General features: G+C 45.6%; 1 protein-coding gene across 1 annotated transcript; it reads right to left on the bottom strand.

Moving 5' to 3' along the window:
* Nucleotides 1-18,501: 18,501 nt before the first annotated feature.
* On the bottom strand, nt 18,502-19,872 carry LOC103649227 (nuclear pore complex protein NUP96). The gene is made up of 5 exons (XM_020549378.2): nt 19,770-19,872; nt 19,538-19,661; nt 19,142-19,287; nt 18,957-19,054; nt 18,502-18,703 (listed from the first exon to the last, which is right to left on the bottom strand). Exons 1-5 carry the CDS (start codon nt 19,782-19,784, stop codon nt 18,502-18,504), a joined length of 585 nt encoding a protein of 194 aa, XP_020404967.1. The 5' UTR covers nt 19,785-19,872.
* Between the last annotated feature and the right edge of the window lie 3,381 nt (nt 19,873-23,253).

The raw sequence follows: 23,253 nt of genomic DNA, 5'->3' as shown, positions 1-23,253 counted from the left end.
ATTTACTGTGCTGGGCATAGACCAGACGTGCAAAAGATTATCTGAGTGTACTTTTGTAGGATCAATCACACCAGCACCAAGATTTGTACCCCGCAAACTCTGAGTGCCTTTGAAATGGCACTAACTCTGAGTGCCTTTGAAATTCTGGTCATCTATGCAGTACCATTTAGTAAATTCTGGTCATCTATGTTTGGTGTTTAAGTAGTAACTGAAAGATCATATGGTAAATCCTCTAGAATGGTGATCAGAAGAAACATAAGAGAACAATACTTAATGCCTATATTCCTAATTTTATAGTAACATTTCTGTAAGCATCTTTAATATGAATAGTATTGTGCTATAGTAATCTATTGTGAGCACGTTCCTAAAGTAAGGTGATCGGCAATATAATATGATCTTTCAGATAGAACTTGGCATGTCCAATTGCCTTACAATAAACATCTCCATCGCTATTTCTATAAACAAAGCTTCGTTAACTTCATCTGATCTGTCTGCGACCTGAAAATTAATTTATTCAGAAATTTAACTATATAATGCATTTCAGGAAAACTAAGATCTGGTTAAATTGCTTAGTCGTGCTTGTGGCAAGTTATTAAATCTTAATTTGCAGTTCTAGGAATTCTTACATTTTGCGCTGATTTGAAGTTCTTAGCTGCGCAATACATGTTTCGGAATTAAAAATGCAATTCCAACTACCATCCTAATTCAAGTAGTCTGCTCAAGTTTAACATACCATATAAACATACGGATCCAGGGCACCACCATTGCCTGCACGCCGCAAGCCGCCCTCCTGCTTCAATAGCCTGCAAGTTTTGCATGAGCAGAAGCACACAGATACGTAGGTCAGGCAGAAGTAATCAGGTAACCATTGCAAAACCTTTTCAAATGGAAGTTGGAGGCAGAGTCAAGCTCACCGTCGTTGCAAAACCTTTTCAAACCTTTTCATGAAGGAATTAGGGACCAGTCCCACTAACCATAACTGACCATAATAAGATCATGAAACGCTAATTATTATCTTATCTATACAACATCACATTGGTATCTGTTTCTTGCCTTCCTTGTGATCTGTGATGAGTGAGGTGTTTTTTGCTGTGTCACTTGTTCAACATCCAGCCAGTCTACAGGAAATAATGTGCGCTCCTTGGCATTAGTAGAAATAGGTAGAGATAGAGATTCTCAATCAAATATAACCTTTGCTCATGTTTTGTCCATGACTTTAAAGCATCGGATTGAAGTTTGACAATCAAATGAATAACACAAAAGATACTTCTTCATGCCTAAATCATCACACCAAGTGAAATTCTTGCATGGAGTCCAACTAACTCTTTGCTTAGTCAAAATTAGCTTTCATAGCATGGTTAAGGCCAAAGAATAATTCATCATCTATGATCAAACTAATGTTTTCTTTGCAGTCCAAAACCAATGTTGCAGCTTGCATATTTTAATTCATGCAAGCATTAAGAAAACCACAATACCACATTGTTCAATTACAACTCTATCAGTAAGAGAACTGAATTGCAGTTTTATCAGTATTATCAAACTAACCGTTAGTTTAGAAGAAATGGTATCGAAAAAAGTAAATGATTTGACATACTCTCTAACAAAGCTAAGCAAGATGCACGTCAGAGCACATGCTCTGTTAGTTGATTTAGTTCAATATGTTCATGTAGTATGCCACTGTGATAAGTGCTAGGTTGTTAAATGTTTGATCGACACCCCGCACCTCTGTAGATACAAGCTAAAGTTATAAAAATTTTGGTAGAAGATTCTATTAAGATAAAATGAGGATCACAGGTCATCAATAATTAAGGATAAAGTGTATCGACAAATCATATATCTGTGGATTCTCAATTTACAAACCAGGACACTGGATAGTATACGAATCGCAGCATCCATAGCCCAATTTCAACCCATAACGCAGTAGTACCAATCGCTAGTGAACTCAGAGCCAATCTAGTGTTTTGCAACCGCAACGAACTACTCACCGAGCTCATGAAGTTGACAAGTGCGGCATTGACCTCGCCATCCCTCGCCAGCGCGTCGATCTAGACGTCGATCGCCTTGTCCCTGATCTGTACAAAATTCACACACGGACGCTTCAGGGTTAGCGTCTGAGTAGAGAGACAGCGGCAGCAACCGAGAATCTGAAAAGGGCAGAACGACCTATGATGGTGGCGACCTTAGAACGAGGCTTGGTGTGGACTGAGATGGTAACTGTCAACGGCGACATCAATCGGAGGTAGCTCAGGAACCCACCTCTGTCAGCGTTTGCGGTGGTGCCTCCACTTTTTTGGCAATAAAAACCCTCCTAAATCGGTCTGCTCCAATAACCCATTCAGAAAAAAAGGGTTGATGGCTTCTTGCACCGTCACCTTCCCTTCAGCAATGTCCTAGACATGGAGAAAAGAAAAATAGTTAAAATGCATAGAACAATATCTAGCATACACATATGTTTGCAATCTCAAAAAATTTACATATGGAATCTAATTGCAACATGGCAATATCATGTTGAGTTGTGAACTCTGTGTTCCAAAGTTTCTATGTAAAAACCTCCAGGAGCCATACAGGCATACAGCAAGCTCCATAGATTTTTTTCAATATCAAAATGTTTGAAAGATAGCAAGCATATACCTAGCAAACTAACTTCTGCAGCAACTGTACAAAACATGTTCCCTAAATTTCTAGAAATGAAGAAAGCAATAGAAAAAGATTTTTGGGAGGGCAAATTCACAAATCCGGTACATTGACAGTTGTTTTTAAGCATCTCTAGAATTCGGATCTTCTTAGGCTTTACTCTGTGATTTGTGACAGCAACAGAGGAAAAAAATGAACTGATACACAGATGGATCAGTAACCATGATTATCCTGTACTACTAAATGTCTAGAAGTATACCTCTGAGTACCTGCATCTTTATTTCTAATCTACACATATGGACCAATGCATAACTACACGTGTGATAATTGAATCAAATATATAAAGAGATGATAATTTATAATTTCCATTTAATTATTTATACAGTTTTAAGCAATCGAAACAAATGCAATCCATAGGATGTCCTTTCCCTTCCCCACTAATTCAGAGGTACACACAATATCCAAAAGAAGATCATAATAGGGTAGCACCACATATACCACTCGACAACTCACAACATTGAAAGGGAAATGTGCCCTTGGGCCATTTCTAAGTATTTTGGTGATTGAGTGCCAACACAAGTGCTTAAATGTAAATCTATGCCCATGAATGGACAAAGTGCAAATCAAGAGAAAAGGTATGTTTCTAAGTCTTAGTACATTGGTTTTGTGTACTAATATACTTGTCTAAGTATCAGAAACAGAAAGAAGAAGAAACGAGAAGAGTTGGCTGTGTACAGCCAAAAGGCTGTTTCGGTCTGGGGCACCGGACTGTCCGGTGGTGCACCGGACAGTGTCCGGTGCGCCAGGCTGCCTCGAGCGAAGTGGCCGCTCTCGGGAATTCGCCGACGGCGTACGGCTAAAATTCACCGGACTGTCCGGTGTGCACCGGACTGTCCGGTGAGCCATCAGTCGGCCGTGCCAACGGTCGGCCGCGCGATCTGCGCGGGACACGTGGCCAAGCCAACGGTCGGAAGGGGGCACCGGACTGTCCGGTGTGCACCGGACATGTCCGGTGCGCCAACGGCTCCAAATCTGCCAACGGTCGGCTTCGCCATTTAAGGAAAGAAATCTGGCACCGGACAGTGTCCGGTGTGCACCGGACTGTCCGGTGCGCCAGACGACAGAAGGCAAGGATGGCCTTCTAAATTTGCTCTCAACGGCTCCTAGCTGCCTTGGGGCTATAAAAGGGACCCCTAGGCGCATGGAGGAGGACACCAAGCAACCTTAGAGCATTCTTGATCATCCACACTCAGTCTTTGCGCATTCGTTTGTCATTTGCAGTGATTCGAGCTCCGTTCTAGTGAGAACTTTGAGATAGTCTTTTGAGCTCGATTCTTGGCCGTGTGTGTGCGCATTTTGCTGGGGATTTGTGTGTGTTGCTTCCCTCCCTTACTCCGTATTTCTTTGTGAATCTCAAGTGTAAGGGCGAGAGACTCCAAGTTGTGGAGATTCCTCGCAAACGGGATATTGAAAGGAAAAGCATAACACTGTGGTATTCAAGTTGATCATTGGATCACTTGAGAGGAGTTGAGTGCAACTCTCGTCCGTTGGGACGCCACAACGTGGAGTAGGCAAGTTTTGTACTTGGCCGAACCACGGGATAAACCACTGTGTCTTCTCTGTGTTGATCTTTTGTGGTATTGTGTTTTGTTGAGACTCATCTCTAGCCACTTGGCGATCATTGTGCTAACACTTAACAAGTTTTTGTGGCTATAAGTTTAAGTTTCACAGGATCACCTATTCACCCCCCCCCCCTCTAGGTGCTCTCAATTGGTATCAGAGGCGTTCTCTTCAAGAAGGGACTAATCGCCCGAAGAGATGGATCCTAAGGGGAAGGGAATCGTGATCAACGACAAGGAGAAGGAGTCCTTCGTCAATGAGCCGAAGGATGACAAGCCTACTGACTCGGGCTCGGGCCACAAGCGTAAAGATGGGAAGAAGAAGAAGACAAGGCGCATCAAGGAGATCGTCTACTACGACGATAGCGATGAGTCGACTTCTTCCCAAAAGGACGACGACAACGACTACAGGAAGACGGTCAATTCGAACTTTTCATTTGATTATTCTCGTATTCCACATAGTTCGAATTCGCATTTGCTTTCCATTCCTCTTGGCAAACCTCCACACTTCGATGGGGAAGACTACGGATTTTGGAGTCACAAAATGCGTAGTCACTTATTCTCTCTCCATCCAAGCATATGGGAGATTGTAGAGAATGGAATGAAATTTGATAGCTCGGATAGCCCTATGCTTATAAATGAACAAATCCATAGAAATGCACAAGCTACTACTGTTCTATTAGCATCTTTGTGCAGGGAAGAGTACAATAAGGTGAGCGGCCTGGACAACGCCAAGCAGATATGGGACACCCTCAAGATCTCTCACGAAGGGAACGACATCACCATGCTCACTAAAATGGAGTTGGTGGAGGGCGAGCTTGGACGATTCGCAATGATAAGGGGAGAGGAGCCAACCCAAACTTACAACCGGCTCAAGACCCTTATCAACAAAATAAGGAGCTACGGAAGCACGCGATGGACGGACCACGACGTCGTCCGCCTAATGCTAAGGTCCTTTACCGTTCTTGATCCTCATCTCGTAAACAATATTCGTGAGAATCCCAGGTACACGATGATGACGCCCGAGGAGGTACTCGGAAAATTCGTAAGCGGGCGGATGATGATCAAGGAGGCGAGATACGTCGACGACGCTCTAAACGGTCCAATCAATGAGCCTCAACCTCTTGCTCTCAAGGCAACAAGAAGCAAGGAAATGCTACCTAGCAAGGTGGCACAAATTGAGGCGGCCGAACTTAATGATGAAGAGATGGCTCTCATCATCAAGAGATTCAAGACGGCACTAAAAGGCCGCAAGGAGCAACCAAGCAAGACCAAGACAAAGGGGAAGCGCTCATGCTTCAAATGTGGTAAGCTTGGTCATTTTATTGCTAACTGTCCCGACAATGATAGTGATCAGGATCAAGGGAACAAGAGGGGGAAGAAGAAGAACTATAAGAAGGCAAAGGGCGAGGCGCATCTAGGCAAGGAGTGGGACTCGGACTGCTCCTCTTCCGACTCCGACAATGAAGGACTCGCCGCCACCGCCTTCAACAAGTCATCCCTCTTCCCAAACGAGCGTCACACATGCCTTATGGCAAGGGAGAAGAAGGTGAGTACTCGAGACTCCACTTATGCTTCTTCTAGTGATAATGAGTCTAGTGATGATGATGACATAGACTATTCATGCTTATTCAAGGGCTTAGATAGATCTAAGATAGATAAGATTAATGAGTTGATTGATGCTTTGAATGACAAGAATAGATTACTAGAAAAACAAGAAGATCTTTTATATGAGGAGCATGATAAATTTGTTAGTGCACAAAATTCTCTTGCTCTAGAAATTAAAAGGAATGAAATGCTCTCTGGTGAATTATCTACTTGTCATAACACCATTTCTACTTTAGAAGGTGTCAACAATGATTTAAATGCTAAATTAGAAGTGGCAAATAAATCTAATTCTTGTGTAGAACATGTTGTAATTTGTACTAGGTGTAAAGACTTTGACATTGATGCGTGTAGTGAACACCTAGTTTCAATTTCCAAGCTTAATGATGAATTGGCTAGTCTTAATGCTCAACTTAAGACTAGCAAGAATGATTTTGATAAGCTAAAATTTGCAAGGGATGCCTACACGATTGGTAGACACCCCTCAATTAAGGATGGACTTGGCTTCAAGAGGGAAGCCAAGAACTTAACAAGCCATAAGGCTCCCATCTCCGCCAAGGAGAAAGGGAAGGCCCCTATGGCAAGTAGTACTAAAAGGAACCATGCTTTTATGTATCATGATAGGAGACAAACTAGAAATGCTTATAGGAATCATAATGCTTATGATGATTTTGACTCTCATGCCATGTTTGCTTCTAGTTCTTCCTATATGCATGGTAGAAATATGTCTAGGAGAAATGCTATTCATCATGTGCCTAAAAAGAATATTATTCATGCTCCTAGGAAAGTAGTGAATGAACCTTCTACAATTTATTGTGCTTTAAATGCTTCCTTTGCTATTTGTAGAAAGGATAGGAAAATAATTGCTAGGAAGTTAGGGGCAAAATGCAAGGGAGACAAAACTTGCATTTGGGTCCCTAAGGATATTTGCACTAACCTTGTAGGACCCAACATGAGTTGGGTACCTAAGACCCAAGCCTAAATTTGCCTTGCAGGTTTATGCATCCGGGGGTTCAAGCTGGATTATTGATAGCGGATGCACAAACCATATGACGGGGGAGAAGAAGATGTTCACCTCCTACGTCAAGAATAAGGATTCCCAAGATTCAATTATATTCGGTGATGGGAATCAAGGCAAGGTAAAAGGGTTAGGTAAAATTGCAATTTCTAATGAGCACTCCATATCTAATGTGTTTTTAGTAGAGTCTCTTGGATATAATTTGCTATCTGTTAGTCAATTATGCAACATGGGGTATAACTGTCTATTTACAAATGTAGATGTGTCTGTCTTTAGAAGAAGTGATGGTTCACTAGCTTTTAAGGGTGTATTAGACGGCAAACTTTATTTAGTTGATTTTGCAAAAGAAGAGGCCGGTCTAGATGCATGCTTAATAGCTAAGACTAGCATGGGCTGGCTGTGGCATCGCCGCTTAGCACATGTGGGGATGAAGAACCTTCACAAGCTTCTAAAGGGAGAACACGTGATAGGTTTGACTAACGTGCAATTCGAAAAAGATAGACCTTGTGCAGCTTGTCAAGCAGGTAAACAAGTGGGAGGAGCGCATCACAGCAAGAATGTGATGACCACTTCAAGACCCCTGGAGCTGCTGCATATGGACCTCTTCGGACCTGTCGCCTATCTGAGCATAGGAGGGAGTAAGTATGGTCTAGTTATTGTTGATGACTTTTCCCGCTTCACTTGGGTGTTCTTTTTGCAGGATAAGTCTGAAACCCAAGGGACCCTCAAGCGCTTCCTCAGGAGAGCTCAAAATGAGTTTGAGCTCAAGGTGAAGAAGATAAGGAGCGACAACGGGTCCGAGTTCAAGAACCTTCAAGTGGAGGAGTTCCTTGAGGAGGAAGGGATCAAGCACGAGTTCTCCGCTCCCTACACACCACAGCAAAATGGTGTGGTAGAGAGGAAGAACAGGACGCTAATCGATATGGCGAGGACGATGCTTAGAGAATTCAAGACCCCCGAGTGTTTCTGGTCGGAAGCCGTGAACACGGCTTGCCACGCCATCAACAGGGTCTACCTTCATCGCCTCCTCAAGAAGACTTCGTATGAGTTACTAACCGGTAACAAACCCAATGTATCTTACTTTCGTGTATTTGGGAGCAAGTGCTACATTCTAGTAAAGAAGAGTAGAAATTCTAAGTTTGCTCCCAAAGCTGTAGAAGGGTTTTTGTTAGGTTATGACTCAAATACAAAGGCGTATAGAGTCTTCAACAAATCATCGGGTTTGGTTGAAGTCTCTAGCGACGTTGTATTTGATGAGACTAATGGCTCTCCAAGAGAGCAAGTTGTTGATCTTGATGATGTAGATGAAGAAGACGTTCCAACGGCCGCTATGCGCACCATGGCGATTGGTGATGTGCGACCACAGGAACAATTGGAGCAAGATCAACCTTCTTCCTCAACAATGATGCATCCCCCAACTCAAAATGATGAACAGGTTCATCAAGAGGAGTGTGATCAAGGGGGAGCACAAGATGATCATGTGATGGAGGAAGAAGCACAACCGGCACCTCCAACCCAAGTTCGAGCGATGATTCAAAGGGATCATCCCGTCGACCAAATTCTGGGTGATATTAGCAAGGGAGTAACTACTCAATCTCGATTAGTTAATTTTTGTGAGCATTACTCCTTTGTCTCTTCTATTGAGCCTTTCAGGGTAGAAGAGGCCTTGCTAGATCCGGACTGGGTGTTAGCCATGCAGGAGGAACTCAACAACTTCAAGCGCAATGAAGTTTGGACACTGGTGCCTCGTCCCAAGCAAAATGTTGTGGGAACCAAGTGGGTGTTCCGCAACAAATAGGACGAGCACGGGGTGGTGACGAGGAACAAGGCTCGACTTGTGGCAAAAGGTTATGCCCAAGTCGCAGGTTTGGACTTTGAGGAGACGTTTGCTCCTGTGGCTAGGCTAGAGTCAATTCGCATCTTGCTAGCATATGCCGCTCACCATTCTTTCAGGTTGTACCAAATGGATGTGAAGAGCGCTTTCCTCAACGGGCCGATCAAGGAGGAGGTGTACGTGGAGCAACCCCCTGGCTTCGAGGATGAACGGTACCCCGACCACGTGTGTAAGCTCTCTAAGGCGCTCTATGGACTTAAGCAAGCCCCAAGAGCATGGTATGAATGCCTTAGAGACTTTCTAATTGTTAATGCTTTCAAGGTTGGGAAAGCCGATCCAACTCTCTTTACTAAGACATGTGATGGTGATTTATTTGTGTGCCAAATTTATGTCGATGACATAATATTTGGTTCTACTAACCAAAAGTCTTGTGAAGAGTTTAGCAGGGTGATGACGCAGAAATTCGTGATGTCGATGATGGGCGAGTTGAACTACTTCCTTGGGTTCCAAGTGAAGCAACTCAAGGACGGCACCTTCATCTCCCAAACGAAGTACACGCAAGATCTGCTAAAGCGGTTTGGGATGAAGGATGCCAAGCCCGCAAAGACTCCGATGGGAACCGACGGACACACCGACCTCAACAAAGGAGGTAAGTCCGTTGATCAAAAAGCATACCGGTCAATGATAGGGTCTTTACTTTATTTATGTGCTAGTAGACCAGATATTATGCTTAGCGTATGCATGTGTGCTAGATTTCAATCCGATCCTAAGGAGTGTCACTTAGTGGCGGTGAAGCGAATTCTAAGATATTTGGTTGCTACGCCTTGTTTCGGGCTCTGGTATCCAAAAGGGTCGACCTTTGACTTGGTTGGATACTCAGATTCCGACTATGCTGGATGTAAGGTCGATAGGAAGAGTACATCAGGGACGTGCCAATTCTTAGGAAGGTCCCTGGTGTCGTGGAACTCTAAGAAACAAACCTCCGTTGCCCTATCCACCGCTGAGGCCGAGTATGTTGCCGCAGGACAGTGTTGCGCGCAACTACTTTGGATGAGGCAAACCCTCCGGGACTTTGGCTACAATCTGAGCAAAGTCCCACTCCTATGTGATAATGAGAGTGCTATCCGCATGGCGGAAAATCCTGTTGAACACAGCCGCACAAAGCACATTGACATCCGGCATCACTTTTTGAGAGACCACCAGCAAAAGGGAGATATCGAAGTATTTCATGTTAGCACCGAGAACCAGCTAGCCGATATCTTCACTAAGCCTCTAGAGAAGACCTTTTGCAGGTTGCGTAGTGAGCTAAATGTCTTAGATTCGCGGAACCTGGATTGATTTACAGCATACATGTGTTTATACCTTTGATCATGTTCCTTTTTGCATTTTGTTGTTTAGTATGGTGCTCAAGTTGTACAAACACTCCCTGGACCTCACAAGTCCGTTGCAAAGTGATGCACAGTTTTAGGGGGAGATGTGTTACAACTTGACCCTTTGAGACTAACCATATGCTTGAGTTTGATTGTTTTAGTCTCAAAGAAGGTTTGAAAGGGAAAGGTGGACTTGGACCGTGAAAGACTTCCACTGCACTCTGATGAGAGGGTAACTTATTCCAAGTTCATCTTTAAACTCTTATTGCCTATTTGCTTTTAATTGAAGATTTTGGTGAGGCAATGGGGTTAAAGGGCCAAGATTGATCCCGTTTTGGTGCTTGATGCCAAAGGGGGAGAAAATAAAGGCCAAAGCAATAAATGGATCAGCTACCACTTGAGAAACTTTGAAAACAGTAGGATAGAGCTTTTGGTTTGTCAAAACTCTTGCATTGTCTCTTTTGTCAAAAGTTGGCCTCTTGTGGGGAGAAGTGTTGATTATGGGAAAAAGGGGGAGTTTTTGGAATCTTGAATCAATTTTCTTTGGAAAACCTCTCTTGATGTCTCTACAAGTGGATTTGACTTAGAGATAGGATTTTGAGGTTGATTTGCAAAAACAAACCAAGTGGTGGCAAAGGATGATCCATATATGCCAAATTGAATCAAAATAAATTTGAGTTTTTATTTGAAGTGATATTGCACTTGTTCTAGTTGCTTTATGTTGTGTTGGCATAAATCACCAAAAAAGGGGGAGATTGAAAGGGAAATGTGCCCTTGGCCATTTCTAAGTATTTTGGTGATTGAGTGCCAACACAAGTGCTTAAATGTAAATCTATGCCCATGAATGGACAAAGTGCAAATCAAGAGAAAAGGTATGTTTCTAAGTCTTAGTACATTGGTTTTGTGTACTAATATACTTGTCTAAGTATCAGAAACAGAAAGAAGAAGAAACGAGAAGAGTTGGCTGTGTACAGCCAAAAGGCTGTTTCGGTCTGGGGCACCGGACTGTCCGGTGGTGCACCGGACAGTGTCCGGTGCGCCAGGCTGCCTCGAGCGAAGTGGCCGCTCTCGGGAATTCGCCGACGGCGTACGGCTAAAATTCACCGGACTGTCTGGTGTGCACCGGACTGTCCGGTGAGCCATCAGTCGGCCGTGCCAACGGTCGGCCGCGCGATCTGCGCGGGACACGTGGCCAAGCCAACGGTCGGAAGGGGGCACCGGACTGTCCGGTGTGCACCGGACATGTCCGGTGCGCCAACGGCTCCAAATCTACCAACGGTCGGCTTCGCCATTTAAGGAAAGAAATCTAGCACCGGACTGTCCGGTGCGCCAGACGACAGAAGGCAAGGATGGCCTTCTAAATTTGCTCTCAACGGCTCCTAGCTGCCTTGGGGCTATAAAAGGGACCCCTAGGCGCATGGAGGAGGACACCAAGCAACCTTAGAGCATTCTTGATCATCCACACTCAGTCTTTGCGCATTCGTTTGTCATTTGCAGTGATTCGAGCTCCGTTCTAGTGAGAACTTTGAGATAGTCTTTTGAGCTCGATTCTTGGCCGTGTGTGTGCGCATTTTGCTGGGGATTTGTGTGTGCGCATTTTGCTGGGGATTTGTGTGTGTTGCTTCCCTCCCTTACTCCGTATTTCTTTGTGAATCTCAAGTGTAAGGGCGAGAGACTCCAAGTTGTGGAGATTCCTCGCAAACGGGATATTGAAAGGAAAAGCATAACACTGTGGTATTCAAGTTGATCATTGGATCACTTGAGAGGAGTTGAGTGCAACTCTCGTCCGTTGGGACGCCACAACGTGGAGTAGGCAAGTTTTGTACTTGGCTGAACCACGGGATAAACCACTGTGTCTTCTCTGTGTTGATCTTTTGTGGTATTGTGTTTTGTTGAGACTCATCTCTAGCCACTTGGCGATCATTGTGCTAACACTTAACAAGTTTTTGTGGCTATAAGTTTAAGTTTCACAGGATCACCTATTCACCCCCCCCCCCCCTCTAGGTGCTCTCATTCTATCGCTTCAAAATGCAGAATACAAATAAAATAACTCGCTATGTTACATCTGAATTCGCAATGCAATTTAAGCAAAACAATTTTTTTGGGCTTAAATAATTTAAGCAGACCAAAATTTCAACCTGCATCAATTGCAAGGTAAAGTTAGAACTGACCTAGGACAACTATCTGAAAAATCAGCTCTATATTGCTCAGATGCTTCAATTGCAAGGTACCCGATAGCAAGGAACTGGGACGTAAAGAAGGCTACTAAAATGCTGAAGAAAACCTTAAAATGGCGTTCAGAATATAAGCTAAAATCATTACCATTTGCACAAACATTGAAAGTTGACAGAGGTGTTAGTCCAAAAACCACTATGCACTAAACGAATTGAATCACTATGGATATTTGCCATTATGGATGAAAGGTGCTCATGAAAAAAACATCCACGTGGAAGACATGTATCAAAGAAGGGTGGACAACTACACTTTGTTGCAGTGGAAATCATGGAATGCCATCGAACGGTTGTTGCCCATCAAGTAAGATGTGTTTGTGTTAGACAAAACAGTCTCACTTCTACTTCTTTATAGAGTCTAATGAATAACCTGGCTATTGGTTTATAAACACATGAACAAAAGGGATCAAAGACTATTGGTGCCTTCATCTTGACAGCGAGCCATAACCCAGGTGGTCTTAAGGAGGCACCGACTTTACTGATTGAAAAGTTCGTAAACTATATGAACATTTTTGAACTAAACACAAAATCACGTCTACTTCTAAAGCAACACAATATAAATCTGCTCAAAGGTTGTGAAATGGTGAACTCAAGATGTCAAGGAATCCACCTTCGCAAGCTTGTTATTTTCCTGGAATTCGTGGAGGCAAGTGCTGAGGCAACCGAAGTGGTTGATGTTCTGTTGGTCTTCCAACGTTACCCGTGTCCCGTGTCATTGCCTGCGGAGTGGAACCAATCCCCCAACCTTCTTATTGCCTGCACACAAACACCCAACATTCTTATCGCCTGCAGTTACAGATCATAACAAAAATGGTTGTTGCCAATGGAGTAAGACGTGTTTGGGTTGGATAAACCATTCTCATGTCCATTTCAAGCTGCAAGATGAATGCAATAGGCATATGCAAATTGAAGCAACTCTTCTCATGACAGAGGGTCTGCATTCCCAGTTGCAAGAAGACATGAAAACATTGACACAAGATTTTGATAGATCAACAAAGAAGTTTAGTGAGTTAGAGAATAATAAGATAGACCTGGAAAGCACACTGAAAGAACTCAAACTGTAAACATTGAAAATGCTACCCTTCATGAGAACCAACAATCATTAGCGAGAATATCGGACCATGAATCTAACTCATGACCTTGAAAATAGAACAAGAGAATGTTGAAAGGAAAGTTCACATGATAGAGTAAGAACTCATATATACGAAAGAATGGAAGGATAACCTCCAAATTAGGCTACAATGTGAAACTCAAAACGGGTTGAAGGTGAAGCATCTCTTCTTATGATGGCAAGTCTTCATTCCAAGTCACAAAATGAAGTGTGAGGGTTGGCACTGAAACTCGAGAAGTTGAATGGTAATTTAAGACAGGTGGAGAACAGTAAGGTTGATCTTGAGAAAATCATAATTGTTTCAATTTGAATTCTATATGCAAGTCTGAATTAAAAATGAGATTTGCTTGAAGGAAACTCCAGCTCAGATTCATAGTCTGAATGTTTGATAAAATAGACAAAATTCCTCCAGACCAGCTTTCCCTTTTATTGCAGGAATGAAACCTCAATTAGAAAAAATGAGACTGAACTTTGACCCTGACCCCATGTTTAAGGTCAACAACTCTTTTAGCATACACTCAACTCAAATCCCAAAGTCTGGTTCAGTAATGCATTATGTAAAAGTCGATATCTAATAGAAGAATGTCTTAACTTTTTTTGTTCAATTCTTTATAATCTGTATCACTCGTTTCTGTCTGATTTAATTCTACATAAAAATGAGAAGAATGGATGCCAAACATATATATAAATTGTCTACTCACTCTTTCAGGTACGGTGGGGAATTATTTGCATCGGGTTGGCCGGTCGGATCCCTGAGCTTAAGAGTGTATTCTGTAAACACTGGTAAACTCTTCAGTCAAAGAATAAGGTACGCCATGGTTGATCGGCTTCTTCAATCCCACAAGCCCACCTAATGCCGGTCCTCCTATGTGACTGAATGTATCTTTTATTTTCTTACCCAATAAACCATACCTTCACAAAAGAATTAGAATGAGGTAAATTTGTACACAATCTCACTAATTAATTAATTTGAATTTGCAGATGTAAATAAAATTTCCACTTGGAAAAGTAATACCAGCATTAATTGTTTTCTTTCAACAAATATGAGAAAAATGAGATAATATATCCTCACCAATTTTGTGCGCATTCCAGCTCTCATGGTCTTAGTCTTGAGAAACTCGATAGTCCAATCAATAGTGTGAACCTTTGCAATGACAGCAGAAGTGACCAATCTGGCATACCGATATAATTCTTCGTGTGATAGGTTGGGTGTTCTTCCTGAGATATTAAAAGAAAATTTTAAATTGTTTCTTCATATTTTAGCATAAAAAATTAATGTCTTGGTAATTAATAAACAACAGCTTTATCGGTACGGTGGAAAGAAATCAAGAACATCAAATTCTTCATATAAACTAAACAAATAGATAATAATAGTGATGCTTCTCTTACCTTTATTGCATCACACACTGCATTGTGTTCCTTAACAAAAAGAGCTTGTAAGATCGAAACCCCAACCCAACTGTTGCGAACATCGCCCAATAATGCCACACCATTCTCCTCATGCAAAAGAAGACTGTCATCAAATTGTTACAAGGGTCCACCGCGGCAAGGCGTCCACCCCTGATCGAGCATTTCGTCGAGCGGCTTGATGTATGTGAGTATGAGTTAGTCCCATTCAGACAGCGCTTTCCCTATCATCATCATCCTCTCGCTGATGCACGCAACCACCATGGCATCCACATCGCACTCGCAGCCGATGTTGCCGGTCCATGGCGCTGGCGTCGAGGGCTCGAGCCGAGAAGCCTGTCACCGGTCACCTCGGCTGTGGCCCTCCTACCTCGCAAGCTTCACCTCGGCTGGGGCGGGGGCGGGCGGACCGTGGGCATGGCCGAGGAGGCGAGGCGAGGTGTGGGTACCCGATTGACTCACGCATCTGCCAGAGCGCCCACGGCGGGGCATCGCGGCGCAAGCCCGGCCCGCGGTGCCGAGCGCCGCCAGCTGGTCCCCGGCGGTGACGGAGGGTAGCACGGGCGCCTCGCCCCAGTCGACGGCGCCGCTGCGGAGCTCGACACGCACGGCGACGTTGGAGAGCGCGGTGAGGCGCGAGGACACGATGGTGAAGGGCGCGACGAGCGGGATGCGGAGCGGGCGCGCGCCGTCCAATTGAAGAAATGGAAATCACTCACTTCTTGGATGGGCTCAGGGTGGAGGTGGCCAGCGTCGGGTGGAGACGGGCTCTGTCCTGTGGCGCAGCGCGTGGCACCTGCTCCACCGAACTATTGGCGTGGTAGCGCCCATGCCGAGATCCGAGATGAAGGGGTGGCAAGGGAGTCGGGCGTGACGGAGAAGGAGGGAAGGGGGCGGGCGCGGTCCTCTCAGTCATCGCGCTAGGATGGTGGACGGGGCGGAGCACGATCCGCGGGAGAGCGGCGGACTGGAGGTGGAAAGCGGGGCGGCGGCGGCTCACGCGGGGTGGGGGTGGGGGAGGTGGGGGAACGAACGTGGGCGTGGGTGGGCGGACGGTGTATATTTACCGAAGCGAGCAGACGGTGCAGATTCACCAAAGACAGAACCAGGGGAGGCAGCCTACCCCTTACAGCCTTAATAGTAGTAACTAGATGAGTGCCCGTGCGTTGCAACGGGAACATCTAATAATATGATAACTTATGTACAAATGTGTGTTATATTGTTATGAGAAAATGTTTCGGAATCCATTGTGATCCACATGGCGCGCCAGCAGCCGGAGCGAGTGTCGCCGCAGCGGCGTCCTGTCAGTTGCGGAGGTGGTTGGAAGCGTGACGGGGTTTGCGGGAGCCCGCCCCTGAGCGGCGGGCTGTTCGCGGCGGCGACGAGCGCCAGCAGCCAGAGCGAGTGCCACCGCAGCGGCGTCCTGTCGGTTGTGGAGGTGGTTGGAAGCGCGGCGGGGTTTGCGGGAGCCCGCCCCTGAGCGGCGGGCTGTTCACGGGGTACCCCATGGTGGGCCCGAGGACATGCTGCTGACGGTGTGCCCCTGGGACCCGCGCGTGCGGGGCGGCACCCTCTTCCACCAGACCACCTTCAGCCTCCACGTGCGTCGCGACGTGCTGTGCTGTCGCCGAGGTGCACCGACTGCGGGACCTGGAGCCCAGGGCGCTGTGTGGCGTGGAGCTCTACGATGGCATTCTCATGCGCTACGTGAAGGCGTCCACAGCCTACCTAGGCAAGCCCGCGCCGCGCGGGGAGCCGTCGGGAGACATGGTGGACTTCGACATCACATACTACCGTAGCTGTGACCCCGGGCAGGCGCGCCTGTTCGAGGACGTGCTGGAGGAGGTCGAGCAGATGGGCATCTTCAAGTATGGCGGCCTGCCGCACTGGCGCAAGAACTGCAACCTCGCATTCGTCGGTGCCGCGCGCAAGTACCCCGGCCTGTCGCGCGCAAGTACCCCGGCCTGCCGCGCTTCCTGCGTGTCAAGGACGCCTACGACCCCGATGGCCTCTTCTCCAGCGGTGGCGACGAGCGCTGCGGCCAGCTGCACGCACTGGTCCTGCTCGTGGAGCACGACGTCGGTGAGCGGGGCCAGCGTCGCGGGCGGTGCGCGCACGGAGGAGTCCGGGTCCCGGACGCGGCGCAGCGCAGCGGCCAGGAGCCTGGGCACGAGCGGCGCGACGGCGTCCCGCGGGTGCTCCCCGGCGACGAGCGCCAGCAGCCGGAGCGAGTGCCGCCGCAGCGGCGTCCTGTCGGTTGCGGAGGTGGTTGGAAGCGCGGCGGGGTTTGCGGGAGGGCGTGCGGGCGGATGCAGGGGCGGTTTACACCGCTAACTTAATAGTTAGTAGAGATATCCTTATCTAACACCATAAAAACACTTGATTTTGTAAGTCAAAAGCCCTTAGGTGCGCTAGTGTAGCAGTTGCACCGACCAGAGCCACGCCACCCCCACGTTGTACCTTGTGCTTCAATTGTGCTTCAATCAATCACAAACAAGGTACTACGCGCTGGTATCCTAGAGGTCTTAGGGTTGTTTGTTTCGAATTAAAGTCGGTTATTTGAAGCTAATACAGATTAAAGCTAAGACACCGGTCATCGCGGATGATATATATCCCTATCTTAGCTGACTCATGATTGTCCTTGCCTCCTTCAACAGGCGTGACCTGAACCTCATACGTGCACGCCAGAGCAAGATCAACACTCCCGAATCAAGATCGTAATGAGTGGTATTGAGGGGGACTAAGGCCCCGTTTGGTTTAAGGTGACTAAAGTTTAGTGACTAAAGTTTACAATTTTAGTCCCTAAATAAGTAAACACGTTAACTAAAGTGGGGTGACTAAACTTTAGTTTTTTAGTCACCAAGGGGATGACTAAAAGGGACTAAAATAATATTTTTACCTTATTTGCCCTCTCCACTTTCTTTTTATAGCAAACATTCATTAATTAATAGGGGTAAAACAGTCGTTATTCATAGCAATTAATGCTCTTTAGTCCGGGTTAGTCATTAGAACCAAACGGGGTGCTTTAGGGACTAAACTTTAGTCACTAAAATTTAGTTTAGTGACTAAAGAAACCAAACAGGGCCTAAATCATTTCCAAGTGGGTTGAATCAAGATCGTAATGAGTGGTATTGAGGGGGACTAAATCATTTCCAAGTGGGTGTGTTCATTTGTTCCAGAATCATGACCTAAAACCAATCCAACCAGAAATGTTTATCTAATTTGTATAAGCTTTGATCAACTGGAACCATTCCTGGCCTCAATCCTGAACAAACGAACGCACTCTTTAATCCCTGTGATTTACGGCTGAAACGAAGTCCTCAATAATCTCCAATGTACCCCGAAGCACGGGTCGCCGTGACGCTGACCTTCCCTGTAATAATCACACAAACACACACACGGATACACAGGAAATGAAGCCCAAGAAATCACTCCCTATTGGTACAGCTCGCAAGTCAACGTTTCACAAGACCTGGTACTCACATACAACGAAAATCCCGACACATGTCTTCAGACGGAGTTACAAATTCACCGGAGCAACATCAGGTCATAGTTATACATTCCTAATTTTTTCTACAAGTACCAAACATGAGACGTACAAACTCTTCGGCGTGTTGCCTGTAGGCTTCACTTCCCTTCACCCAGATTACGGCAACACTGTGGACCCTTGTGCTACGGATCGCTGCAAAGGATTTCGGTGAAGACGGAGAGTGCGTCCTGCAGGTACGACGACCTGCTATCGTCCGGAACTGGAGCGTTGAGCATCGTTAGAAGACACCCCATGGGTAGGTTCAGCGTCTCGCTTGGGGTGTCCACCAGAAGCGCGCATAGCTCCTCTGCCATCTTCGAGTAGCATGCCCTGTCAAACACGACACTGTCAGCAAGCCCAGTGAGAGAATACTCCAAATATAAACCTAAACAAGAATGCTTCAGAATTCCAAATGGTGCTGATCAGCTGGGATTTGAACAATTTAACATAACAGTGAAGTTCCTCAGGTAGTTCAGGTTTGCTATTTGCATCAACTCATTATAATCCAGTGGCCCAACTCCATCAAAACATGGTACAGAAGGAAATGGTTTCAGATAGTGGATGTGGATCAGTCACATACTGTAGAATCGAACGTTACCTTGACTCAACAGGTAATTTGCTTCCCCAGACTAACAACGACTCGTTTAATCGGCCAAAGAAACTTCTGTATGATTCACTCATCTCCTCGAGTGAACCCTGAAACAAAAAAAAAGTAATGCTGATCTCAGCCACAGTTCTACAAGGAAATGCTTGTGAGTTTGTCTCTGAAGTAAGGGCTTGTACCGAATCATCCATGGCATTTCTTTCTTGCATTGAGTTCTTCAGAACGTAGAAGTCTATGTATATTCCGGCACCAAGGTCCCAGTCAGCAATTTCATACTTGTGGTTCTCCAAGGCACTTGTGATCCTCCAGACCTCCTGATGGTTAGCTGAGCCAAAATAACAACGAATGAAGTGACTGCATATTCATACCAGGAATGCCATGTTTACAAAAAATGATAATAAAATGAATAGATTGTTTGAACAAACTCATCATGAGGTTCCTAGGAAATACGTGCAGCTGTATATTTATGCACAGCAAAAGCAATATGTTTCAACCATGGTGAAAAAAGGGTAATATATTTACCAAATAAAGAAATTCATTGAAAAAATGTTTAGGGCACTGTAAGCAAAACTTACATGACAGAAACATAGAATGAGCAACAGAAGTCACGAAAATAGTATGAGCTTTCTTCCAGTTGCCACACTGAATCAAATTCTCCAGTGCGCCCTGTTTATCTCCATAGTATTCGTGATAAAGAGCCTGTATATAGAGCTCATTAGCTACACATGCTTCATGTGTGATGTTTTTTCATGCACTGGCATTATAATCCATTTGCAAAGCATATTACTAAAGAAATTTTCTACTCACCAGAGCTTCATGCATCCATTCTTCTGGTATACCAAGTTCTACAATGTACTGCCTTTGAGCATCATCTCTACTCCATGACTCACAATACTGTGATAAAACTTCTAAGCTCGGAGGGATCCCGAGACCAGCAGAGAACCTCAGAAATCGCTTGCTCGTTCTTCATCCCTTCGACTCTCTGCAACACAAAAGCGGGAGGCGGCGACTTGCCCTCCTCCTGTGCCAGGGTCAACCACGCCTGCCTTTCCAATTCGGCATCATCCTCAACGATGACCCCCTCCCACTCGAAGATGACGCCGAGCCACCCGCAGCACATGCGCTCGAGGCGGAGCAGCGGGTTGTGCAGTGGGTTACCTTGCTAACTACAAAATATAAGTCCAGATGGCAGGTAATAAGCTAGCTGATGTAAACAAAAGGAAATAAGAAATGGCAGCCATGCAGACAATCAAGCCCCAGAATGAGACACTAGAGATGTCGTAAATTGTCCGTCTTTGAACGCGTGAATGTACTGCTGGGGCAAGGAATGCTCGGCCTGCAAAAGTTTTAGCAAAAATGAGAGAATGGTCAAGACCAACGTATATATTTTTTTATACAGAAAGAAAATATGGTCTTCTTTCAGTTCAATTCGCCATGTTCTCCCAGAATGGTTTGTGTAAGTGCTGGATGGTGAAATATGAAATTGAGAGCCTTGGAAAAGCAAAAGTGGAACCAAAGTTTCAGTTTGGGGTCATCTGCCCTGTTCCGCGGAGGCCATGACGGCGTGGGGCTGGTGACCCCAACGTCCCCCATGTCGCCACAAATTCACACCTTTCTTCTTCTTTGTCCCATCTTGAAACTGTTGTCATCAACACCAATAGTAATTCTCAGGTAATCAAAAGTTACAAACGTGAAACAACAAAGAAATAAGATAAATCTTAAATAGAGGAACTGATAAACTCAGAGTCATGAACCAATATCTTACATGAAATATTTGCCAACTGTTTAAGATGGAGTCTCAAGAGATTAGATACATTTCCTGCATCTTGGTTGCGCAGGTCAAGGCAAAATTCATTTTTGACTCCGTGTTCCTGCAGGAAGCAGATAGCTTGATCATATAAGTACACATTCTGAGGCAACAAAAATAAAGAGCAGTCCAATAATTCCATTAAACATAAACATCATATGTCCTTAGAAACTAATTTTTTCGTTTGAATTCCAGCACGATGAATGCCTTATAGGACTGTGACAAGGTTGTTGAGAGAGGAAGGCAATTATATGCTGATTTCTAAATGATCTCAAAGGAACTTACCATAAAAGAAAATGCTCTTGCCGAACTTGCTAAATCATCAGGAGACTATGATGCTGCCATTGAAAAAACTATATGATGTAGAACGAGCAAAGAAGGAGCTGAAGCAACAAGAGTACTATGCCCCAAGAATTGTTGACGAGTACTATGTTGGAGGCTGCATGCTGAAGAAATGCAATAGCGACAACACTTGTCGGCAGGGAGTAGAGAATCAAGAACTGAAGCGAGGCAACAAGTAAAGTAATCAGGTTGTTGCTCAGGTGATGAGAATTGAGAAGTCTGTTTTTCAATGTATGTCAATTAACCGGTTTTTATGTTGGGGAAATCTAAAGATGGTATTCTCCTTACTCTATTTCCTATAAGCTATTGCCACCTGCTTCATACACAGAAACTGCTGTCATTTGCACTACGATACAAAAATGCAAGGAACCTATTGCGAGTTTATATTTTTTTAAGCAGGATTTCTCCAAATCTATATATATAGGTCACTAAATTGTGGCCTAATATAACTCTGAATCTTTAGAGAGAAATTAAATCTATAGTTGTACGACCTGTATCTCTTGCCACCGCGCTCATCGCCCTTTCCTTTTGGCCATCTACACATGTCTGCAATGTCTGCACGTACCGAGTCGACCAATGATCTGATGCCCGGAGAAGCTGGGATCGGAATCGGTGCAGGGCTGAGGCTCCGGAACTTGGAATCCGTCGGCGCAACCTGAAACTCCTCGGAGGACGACGGCTCCTGCCACACGGAAACCACGCATTCATCAGAACCAGGTAAACCAAACACTCCGTCGAAGCAAATCGGGCGGAATTCGGATGCCCAGCCGCAAGGAGCCGCCCCAGCCAGCTAGCGCGGACGGATCGGGAGGAACTGCGTACCTTGTCGGCGAGCTCGTCGTGCGACATGGCGTCGCCGATCCGGTCTGCTCGCTGTCGCAGAGAACACGCCCCATACTACTTGTTCTGCTCTTGGCTCGCCGTCGCAGAAAACACAGCCCGTACTACTTGTTTTGCTCCTGACTTGGTTGGGTGGGCAGTGTACTTGGCCTCCGATTTGCGAGGGGGAGAGGGACAAGAAGAATAGGTGGGTGCGGTGCGAGGCCCCGGCCTCATCCTCCGCCGAACCGGCCACCACCGCCTCGCCCTCTCGGTGGTCACATGGCGCGCGGTGTGCTTCTGGGCTCGAGGAGAGCTGGCTGAGCCGGATGCGGAGAATGGTCTTGGCGGCGGAGAGGAAACGGCGTCGCGGCCGATCCGCTCCGAGACGTGAAGACCCGTCGAGGCCACGTCGGGGTCGATAGCCTCGTCCTCTCCCCACGCCATGGTCGGAGCGTTGCGGGGGAGGAAGGCGTCGATGTCGGGAGGGTGGGCGGGGATTGCGGCGCGCGGGCGGGCGGGATTCGGGAGGCAGCGGGCGGGGGAATCGGCTGGGTGGGGGCGGGCGGCGGGATACTCGGCGGCGGTTGTTTGCCGCGCGCGCGGGATGCGGGAGGCAGCGGGTGGGCGGCGGGATACTCGGCGGCGGTGGTTTGCCGCGCGCGCGGGATGCGGGAGGAAGGGGAGAGCGGGGGCAGTCTACAGATGACGCTTAATAGTTGTAGAGAAGATATATGGCTACCCTAAACATGATTCTTTCTCGAGCAATGATCTTTTAGGGTCCTCTACCATATATTTAGATAAGATTCTCCTCCTCTATTCCTCCAACAACGTCTTCTAAATGTTACTCTAAATATAGAGGACATTCCTCTATCCTAGAGATTCTATCTATCCATTTTAATATTTTAAACAACAAATTAAGGTAAACTAAAATAGGCATAAAAATATTTGAGAGTGCGATAAATAATGCGTACAAAAAATAACAGTAAAATATGTTTTTGATTTATGTATTTATGTATAGATAATGAGATATAGAGGACATTGTTGGAAAAAAAATAATATAGAGGAGGGGGTCTTTTAGAGAACGCTATAAACGACTTATATATATGGTGTCTATATAGCACTGCTAGAGATAGCATTAAATCTCCATTTTCCACAGTAGTTACCTATATCGCAATAGGTATGGATCATCAGGCCGGGCTTAGGCACGTGCCGACGGTGCACTTGCACAGGACCTCAAGAAATTAGGGGCCTAAAAAACAGCAGAGAATATGTGTTAATGCGTACCAGTATAGCGTCTATCTTTTTATCTTTTGCTCCTAG

Source organism: Zea mays, chromosome 2 (assembly GCF_902167145.1).
Source record: "Zea mays cultivar B73 chromosome 2, Zm-B73-REFERENCE-NAM-5.0, whole genome shotgun sequence".
In the NCBI taxonomy this organism is placed as follows: domain Eukaryota; kingdom Viridiplantae; phylum Streptophyta; class Magnoliopsida; order Poales; family Poaceae; genus Zea; species Zea mays.
The sequence above is the reverse complement of the archived record's forward strand: the minus strand, read 5'-3'. Positions and strand labels throughout refer to the sequence as shown.